Source organism: Nomascus leucogenys, chromosome 9, assembly GCF_006542625.1.
Source record: "Nomascus leucogenys isolate Asia chromosome 9, Asia_NLE_v1, whole genome shotgun sequence".
Classification (NCBI taxonomy): Eukaryota; Metazoa; Chordata; class Mammalia; order Primates; family Hylobatidae; genus Nomascus; species Nomascus leucogenys.
Genome location: NC_044389.1, coordinates 84,703,515 through 84,713,160, shown reverse-complemented (window position 1 = coordinate 84,713,160; position 9,646 = coordinate 84,703,515). Strand labels below are relative to the sequence as shown.

Genomic DNA, 9,646 nt, shown 5'->3' with positions numbered 1-9,646 from the left:
TTGAATAGAATGGCAGGCAGGTTTGCCCTAAGCTGGTCCCTGCTTGATGTTTCCCTTTAGCTTGGTGATTTTGGAGTCTCAAGATTTATTTTCCTTTCACAGCCACTAACAGTGAAGCATGGTTTCACTTTACACCCGAACCACTATATCCACCAGATACAAACTTTGCCTCAAACACCACACTCACTTTACAGAAACCTGTTGACATCACACCTAAGTCAGCTTTTCTTGAGCCCCCATATGAACAAATAAACATTCCTCTGATCTGCGGATATCCCGCCAGGAAGGGCCGGCTTGGGCAGTGCTGGCTCAGCTAGCCCGCCACCGCTACCATTGGATTTCCTCTTTCTCCTCTGATTTTAAGAAGTGAGAAAAAAAGCAATTCCTGTTAATCATGTAGACAATGCAAGGGTCTCCAGGCTCCATTTCAGGAAGCTGGTTTCATCAAGGTTACGAAAAAGTGCATGCGTCCCGGAGACCAGAGAGGAGTTAGGGACCCTGACACGGAGGTGGCATCAGGTAACCCTCAGGGGTGAGGGTGGGGAAGAGGGCACGGCTGATGCTGGGAATGAGCAGCGCCCGCGGAGGGAAGGCCGGCGGTCCTGCGCCCCGGCGTGGACGCGCGCGGGAGTTCAGGCTGGGGAAATGGGTCACCACGTGCTACGGAGGCGGGGACACGGCCCTCCTCCCCTTATTTGTAAAGAGCGCCAGAGCGGATCGCGGAGTTTCACCGCGGACCTGTCAGAGATACAGAGGTTGTGGGGGCGGGAGACAGAAAGAGAGAGATCCAGAGACCGAGTCTCACGTTGACACGCAGAGAGAAAGACGCAGAGACAGAAACAAACAGATAGGAGAGGTGAGAGGCCAGCGAGTGCTTCCGATTAACTTGCCAAGCCCAGAGAAGAGATCCGGGGAGAGGGAGGGTCCCGTTTAGACGCGCAATCCCCAGGACTCCGGAAGAGCCCTTTTCTGCAGCTCCTTGGGGACTGCACGTCTCACTTCTAAGTTTGCGGCGGAGAGAATAAAGCAGAAAGACAGGAAGAGGAGGTGGAGTTCTACAGTTAGTGTGGTTTTAGTTTTTCCTAAGAAGTGGCGTGGTTTAGGGCTTTATATCCGGGAGGAGCATATGTACGCAAATCCTGGGGCATTTGCAAACCCGGATCCGGGGCGTCTGGCCCCATGCCCGGCGGGGCGTTTGAGGGCTACTGCCACGCAGCGTTTCTGGAGCCGGCCGGCTGGTGCCCTGGTGGCCTTTATCTCTGTCCCCCTTTGTCCTCTTTATCTCAGGCTCTCCAGGAGACCGGGGGGCCCACTCCGCCTATCGCTCCCCGCGGCTACGCTGCCACTTCAATGCCCCGCAGGTCGCGAGCTGCTGTTCTTTCGAAGGCGTCGGAGAACCAGGGGCGTCCCGCGCCACCTCTGACTCGGAGCAGCGCCGAGCACTGACGCTCGCGCCCTTGGGCACGGACGCCAGTGCGCCCGCGCACGTCCCTCTGCGCGGCAGCCCGTCGCGGGCCCTCAAGGGGAAGCCCAGGCCAGGATGGCCCCGGGCCGGGCGGTGGCCGGGCTCCTGCTGCTGGCGGCCGCCGGCCTCGGAGGAGTGGCGGAGGGGCCAGGGCTCGCCTTCAGCGAGGATGTGCTGAGCGTGTTCGGCGCGAATCTGAGCCTGTCGGCGGCGCAGCTCCAGCACTTGCTGGAGCAGATGGGAGCCGCCTCCCGCGTGGGCGTCCCGGAGCCTGGCCAGCTGCACTTCAACCAGGTAAGGCCGCCAGGCCCGGGCGGCCCTCCGTACTGTGGGTGTCCCTAGACTTCACTTTGTATATGGGCCGTTTTTATTTGGGAAAAGTGCAGGAGAAAGAATCTTGTTAGGTTTCTCAAGTAGAAGGCGGTTCTGGTGACACTTGCTTTTCACTAGACGAGGCTGAAGGATTAAAAGGTTAACGTTGTTAAGGGATTTGGCAGCTAGAAACTGCAGTTTTACGCCTGATGAACTGAGAGGTCCGACTCTGGTGATTATAACATTTTATAGAAAAGTTTATGAAGTAGTTGAGGGTGTGACGCCACTTTAACAGATGCTTTTTAGATAGGAATGAGTTACTTAAATCTTCCCAGAGAGATAACGGCTCGGCTCGCACACTTCCTACAAGGTTAGCAAGGAAGATTATCACATGCCACCCTGGTTAACAGTTGCCCAGTGGGTAACCAGTGCTATTTGAAAACGAGATATAATGTAGTTCTGGCTCCTGTGTACATTACATGAGGCATTCAGGGCTGAAACAGGGGCGGCCTTGAGATCAAGATTCTAATTTGGTCATCCAGATGGTGGTAGACTAGGCTTATATTGTTAGTTCCTTGTCATATGTCAGGTCAAATATTTGATTCTAGTATTTATCCAAAATGATTTAAAAAAACAGTTTTTCAGTGCATAAACAGGGTACTACTAGGCATTTGGCAATACCTTGGGTTTAAGAACAAGCTTCGAACTACGTAGGAGCAATTAAACATCATACCTGTTTGTAAACATAAAATCAAATTATTCCTAATTATTTCTATAATAAATACTCTGTGATTGGGTAGTTCTTAAAATTGTGAAGTAGGCAAAGTGTAGTTTCTGCATCCTTCCAAAATTACTCTCCTTCTTTTAAAACTCAGTTAACTCAGTGCTTTGACTTGTTTTCCTTTACTCCTATCCCACTGACAACTGATACTGGAGGGCAGAATACAGTATTTTCCATATTGTTTGTCATTTTTGGACGATGTTAGTTTGTTACAAGAAGTTTTTGGGGTCCAAGATGTTTGGGAAATGCTGCATATTATACTCTGCTCTTGGAAATTTGGCGTTTCCTAATGAATATGACTTTAGATTACAGTTAGGGAAACTGTAATCAAATAAATTCCATGTTAATAACATTATAGGTAGATTGATATTCTTTTTGTTAGAAATATCTTACCACAATTAAAGTATACGGCTCTTAAGAAAAAGTAGAACTTTCTGATGCCATGGCATATCAGAGATGGTCTCTCTTTGACCTAGAAGGGTTTTGTGGTTCCCTTATGCATGTTCTTTAGTAAATTGTCTATAGTTCCAGTTCTGGGCATGGTATTATATTTGGGGTAATATCTGACAAATGATGTGTTGGAAAAATGGAAATACCCACAAATTATGCTAATATTTAAGAAAATAAAGTATTTGCTGGCTAGTTGCATTCTTTTCTTATCAAATAGGGGAAACAGCTGAGCTGACTCCAGTATTTCCAGGTAGGTATGGTCACGTGCTTGGAAAGAAGCTTAGAGGATTGACTTGAAGCTGCGTATCTGTAGCCCACACATTGTTTTGACGTGCATGACCTCCTTATCTTGCAGTGTCTGGAGGTGTTGATGAATTTTAAAGAGGCAAAAGACCTCCCCACACCACCTTTGCAAAGACATTGGAAAACATGCCTAAATTATTTAGGAAAATTGGTTAAGTGTACCAGTAATATGATGCTCTGTTTATTAGCAGGTAGGATGTCTCAATAGGTAAAATTATATGTATCTTGACACCTGTTTTCTCATTCGCATGTTTGCATATTTAACTGCCCTTATTATGGCCTCTGTGGGCATTAAAAAGAGACAGGAAGAAGCCCATAATTACCTTGGAAAGAAAAGGAAGCCAAGGAAAATTTACCACTTAATAAACTTAACAAACATCTCTTTGATGTTCTCTTTTTTTTTTTTTTTTTTTTGAGACTGAGTTTTACTCTTGTTGCTCAGGCTGGAGTGCAATGGCACGATCTCGGTTCACCACAACCTCCGCCTCCCGGGTTCAAGCAATTCTCCTGCCTCAGCCTCCCAAGTAGCTGGGATTACAGGTGTGTGCCACCACACCTGCCTAATTTGTATTTTTAGTAGAGATGGGGTTTCTCCCTGTTGGTCAGTCTGGTCTCAAACTCCCGACCTCAGATGATCCGCCAGCCTCAGCCTCCCAAAGGGCTGGGATTACAGGCATGAGTCACGGCGCCCTGCCTGATGTTCTAAAAAGTCTTAATGATAACAATAATCATTGGTTAAACGATGACAAATGAAATACCAATCCAAAAGAATCCATTGATTTGCTGGTAATTGATGGACTTGAGCCCACAGCATTCATGTATGCTCCAGTGTGAAACCACCCAATTCTGGAGTAAAATTTTAGGGTCATTAATGCTTACATATCCTAAGGAATACAACTTCAGTTTCCTCACAGGGTGGAATAAACAATGCACATGTCTATTGTGAGACACCGGTTTTTGGCTTTGAAAAAGGCTAAGAAGATAAAATTTGTTTCAGGGTCCAAGAATTTATTGAATCTTCTGCAAGACTTAGTTTTCAAATAACGTTGTTCTTTTGGTTGAGGGCTGTGATATTTATTAGGTCAGCTTTTCTCAGGTAATAGACTAATGAACTCTGGAGATTTGTTAGACAATTTTGGAAGGTTTTCTAAATATTTTTCTTCTGTATCCTTAAGTAAGTAGTATTAAATTGACTTGTTGCTTTGGGATATCAAAGAGGTCTGAGTTCAAACTGTAGACAGTAGAACAATTGAGCTAATAGTTTTGCTTCTTATAGCTACTGACAGTGCAAAGAGTTAGGTAGAAGCAGTGACCCAAACAACAAAGAGGAGGGAGCCCTTTTAGCCAAGTGGGTCTCTGGGGCCCTCATTTCTGGATAAAGGTCTGATCTATTGAGGGGAATTCCTAGAATACACAGGGAAGCCCCAAATATCTGGATACCCCTGGGTTATTAATCTAGGACATTTAAGAATGTCCTCAGTGCTGCCTTTTGTTTGTTCAGGTGTTCCTTTCTCATTCTTCAAATGTTCCTTTTCCTCATTTCCTCTTTCAAACACTGTATTCTGAAGTTCTTGTGTGTAGATAGTGGTTAAACAGCCTGATAAAAGGAAGATCCTATTTTCTAAATTATCACACTGAGCTGCTGGAAATGCCTCCATTCAGAGAGTTTCTTCTTCTGATATGTATTTTTTGATATATATATCTTGCAGCCCATCCCCTGTATTGCACATAGTTTTTTTCTTCTCACATTTCTACTGGCAGCCAAGTACTGTTTTTAACCTTTTTCAATTCATATTCAGTCTTCTCAAAGCAACACTCTTTCTTTCAAAAAGCCTCCATGAACTGTCTCTTAGCTGACAAACTCTAAATCTGGAGCCTAGCATTTAAGGCCTGATCCTCCTGTGTCAACCTACCTCTCCAGACCTAGCACCCACTAAACTAAAGTACTCACTGCTCTATGGATTCCCATAAGCTTTTGTTCAACCACTTCTTAGCTCATTATCTTCCTTGGACCCTTCCTGCCTTTGACCAAAATGTTCTTCTTTTCCTTGAATTGCCCTGTGAAAATCTATTCTCTTAAGCCCAGTTAAACTTCACCATAAAACCTTTCTGGGGTATCACAGCCAGCACTGATTTACTGATTTCTCTATTTTCTGAATTCCTGAAATATTTTTTACCGTGCTGATGTCACTTAACTATTCATGTGTTCAACAGACATTTTAAATGACTGCTGCACTCTAATTTGAATGGTTATTTAAAAATACAAATCTGAGCGTATCATTCATCCTGTTAAACAATTCAGTGACTTTTAGATAAACTACGAACACTTATAGTGGCTTCAAAGTCCTTTTCTGATTTGGTCCCTGTATGTTTCTTAAACCATATCCTTTGTCACAGTTCCAATCTTAATGGACCATTTACACTGCCTGGTTCTCTAGAAATACCTGATTATGCTCTGGTATCAGTTTAGACATTACTTCTTCTGAGAAGCCTTTCTTGATCTTCTCAAGAGTGTAGTCGAAGTCCCTTCAATGCAATCCTGTATTTCTTGGTGCTTGTGCAATTATAACATATTATATATTGCAATTATATTATAACATGTAAATTATTTTATATGTATTACAGTTTTCTGCTTATGTGGCTATAACCCCTGCTTCCTCCCTCTACCCTCCAAAAGATTTTTAACAAGTTGAAGGGCATGGTCTGACTCCTCTCTCTAGGGACTAGTGTAGTGCCTGGTTTATAACGTGTATTCATTATAATTTTTTTGAATAGATGGGTGAAGGTGGTTTAAGATGAGTTTGATAATTTGAGTCCCACATGACTTTACAGTCTATTGAAGGAGATATGACATATGCACATATAATTATAATGCACGATACAGTGATATGTCTGATTAAGGAACTAACCCATTTATGCCTGAGGTTGCAATTTTTTGAATTTTTGCAATCAGACCTTGGCAATGACCTTGAGCAGTGGGATATAAATAACTCCCACATGCTTAGTGTTCCAATAAGGGAACACTAGGAATAAATGTGTGTAAAAACCAAAGTGAGATAAGACCTGTGTTTTCAGAACATTAATCTGACATGGGAGTGTGGAATGTATTGGAGTGGGTCAAGGTGGGAGCTAAGGAGCCATCTGCAGTGGATTTCATGAGATGTAAGGACCACTTGAATCTGGAGAAAGTCAGAAGGTAATATAAAGGCTTTGCCTTCAGAGACTTCAAGAACAGCAGGCATGGCTGAAGAGTATGCAAAAGGCCCCAGAGATAAGCCTTTTCTATTTCAATATTTTGTCTGTAATTGTTATTTATTTAAGTGTTGTTAGATCTCTTCCTTCATTATCTTCTGGCCCTGTGATGCCAGAGGGAGAAAGGATAACTCTGGGCTCATATTAATGGATGGCCAGGCTAGTGGTATGTAGCAAAAAGGAGTGTATGTATATGTGTGGATACTGCAAATATGTTTTTTGCATTGCCTGTTGTCATCTACTGCGCTTTTTCCTGGGGTGGGGGTAATGATGGGTTAGATGAGGGTGTTTCTGGGAAGCACTGACTGTGGACAGAAGAGATAAAGAACATTTGTTCTTTTTTTTCCCCCTTTATGTGCTGAGAAATGGTGGGGGTAAACCTTCTAGGAATGCCTTCTAACCTGCTTGTTCAGGTGAGAAACTGGAAGGGCAGGACAGAGGGTGAGGTTACCTGGGTCTCTTGTCAAGAATCCTCCAAGACAATGGCCCCATTCTGATCTATTAGATCACTCTCACATAAGTTGATTGTGTACAGTATGTTGATTGTATTTCAAGGCTTTGGGAAAATGAGGGACATCCGTAATTCATTTGACTGTGATGTCAAGAGCTTAGTTTGCCTTGATGCCAGGTGTGATTGGGATCCATTAGGAAAATGCTTTTCATTCCTTTCATATCTAACTCCCAAAATCACATCTTTACCCACTATTTTAGGAGTCATATGAACCCTTTTATATGTAATATAATAATTATAGCTAGGATTTATTAATCTTTTACTGTGTGGCATTACTCCCTTAACCAATTTATTTGTATTATCGCATTTCATACTCATACCAACTCTATGATAAAGTTCCCATTATTATCTTCATTTTATGCATAAGAAAAATGTGGCACAGAGAGGTTAAGTAACTGGACCAACGTCACGAAAATAAGTGGTAGAACCTCAGGCAATCTTACACACTATGCTATAGTGCATTTTTTGAATTACAATCTAGAAAACCATACTTTCTCTAGCTAGAGCAACCATGACCTTAGATTTTGAACTACAGACAGAAGTTACTAGTCATCGACTGCCTATCTGGCTACATTGCTTAGTCACATTAAGGAAATGGTACTAGAGCTGTGGAGGCTACAATGATGATGACTTGTCATTGTCCTCAGAGATCTTATAATTAAGAAACAAGATGGAGGTTGGGCGCGGTGGCTAACGCCTGTAATCCCAGCACTTTGGGAGGCTGAGGGGGGCAGATCACGAGGTTAGGAGATTGAGACCATCCTGGTTAACATGGTGAAACCCCATCTCTACTAAAAATACAAAAAATTAGCCGGGCGTGGTGGTGGGTGCCTGTAGTCCCAGCTACTCAGGAGGCTGAGGCAGGAGAATGGCGTGAACCTGGGAGGCAGAGCTTGCAGTGAGCCGAGATGGTGCCACTGCACTCCAGCCTGGGTGACAGAGCGAGACTCCGTCTCAAAAAAAAAAAAAAAAAAAAAGAAATAAGATGGAAACTGTGAAAAGTGACTATGGAAGGCAAAGCTGCAGTAATCACGAAAGCAGACACTGTAAAACATATCACAAGGCCATATATGATTGTCACATGGATACTAGAAAACATCTGCTACTAGTTTAGAAAGGTGAGGGGTTTTTTGGGGTTGGAAATGCCTCATGGAAAAGTTATAACTCAGTCAATTCAACTTATCTGGTTTGGTTTTTTAAAAATTTGTTGATTGAACTCTTGCTTATACCAAATGTGATGAATTTTCATGTGAATTACATGAATTCTTTTTTAGAGGATGAAAATTTCTTTTATTGTTTCATATATAATGAATTTTTTTAAAGGACTATATTTTGAGCAACAATAGTACTTTCTTCTATGGATAGACTTCAGGCATGTCTAGTATGAAACCTTTCAGTCTATTTCTCACTTTTGTGCTAGAAGTTTTCTGCCAGTGAATCCACTGTCTCTTCTGGCAGTTTAGAATGGAAATCTTCCCTTATGATGCCTCTGAAGCAATTGCATTCTTAAGTGCACAACACTGGAGAAAGTGGTTTGTGCATAGGTGTTGGGGAATGAGTTGAAGCAAAGAGGGAAGAGTAGGTGAGCCGAGCCAAGTACTTCAACAGAATCACTGACTCTTAACTATAGGTAAGACAGTGCTGCTAGGAGGCAGTTTGAGCTTTCTCACAGTTATCAGGTGAACTTTCCATAATTGGGATAGATCTTTATTTCTCTCTAGGGATGTTCCCTCATCTGGGTGGGAGATTTGCAGCTGTTATGCTTTCCATGATTTATTCTTATCTTGGGATATATTGAGGGGCAGGGACTTAGTTTTCTGCTTCCTAGTCATAAAAACCCATTACTTTTCAACCATAATAATTGTTTAAAGGTGTTTTCTTTAAATTTAATATACTTTTGATTTTTTTTTTTTTTGAGAAAAGTGAATTCCTTTTGGTGGTAGTAGGGATTGGGGGAGGGAAATAGGAATATAAATAGAAATGGAAAATAAGGCCTGAAGTTGAGAAGGATCAGTGATCCTCAGGAAAAGAAAAGCAACCTCTAATGAAGGCAGTTTAATGTGGCTGGTAATGGGTTTGCAAGTTATTTGTATTCCAAGTGGTGTTTCCTCAAGGGATGTACACATTACTAAGTGCAAACAGCTAGTATTAGGGTCATTTACAATGCAATTTATTTTAAAAAAAGAATGTTACTAAACTCTAGACTACCTAAAAATCTACGTAATTTTCAGAATTTTCCCATTTCCAACTTTATATAACAGTAGATTCCTGTTTGTAATCAAAACTAATTAATTTGTTCTCAAACTATTCCCAATTTTCTGTTTCAGTAGTCTTGAGATTTATTTTATAAAGAAATGAACCTTTCATCGAATTGCCTTTGTGTTGATAGGATTTGGGAGCATAGAAAACATTCGGAATGGGGCCTTGTTTAATTTGGCTTCCGTCTCTTTCTAAAGATACTCTGTTGTTTTTCTTGGCCTGAAATTTAAGGAGAATAAAAACAAAAATCTGTTGAGTCTAGATTAAAGGTGAACCTGAAATGTAGCATTGTGCCCTCCAAGGCCAAATATTT

General features: G+C 42.2%; 1 protein-coding gene across 1 annotated transcript in view; it reads left to right on the top strand.

The window, feature by feature from the left end:
• Positions 1 to 706: 706 nt before the first annotated feature.
• The window catches only part of SLC39A8 (solute carrier family 39 member 8), a 91,507-nt gene continuing 82,567 nt past the window's right edge, over positions 707 to 9,646 (top strand). Inside the window, exons 1-2 of the mRNA XM_030819172.1 lie at positions 707 to 856; positions 1,288 to 1,759. Of these exons, the coding sequence (XP_030675032.1) occupies positions 1,541 to 1,759 (219 nt within the window). The 5' untranslated portion in view covers positions 707 to 856; positions 1,288 to 1,540. The remainder of the gene's footprint in view (positions 857 to 1,287; positions 1,760 to 9,646) is intronic.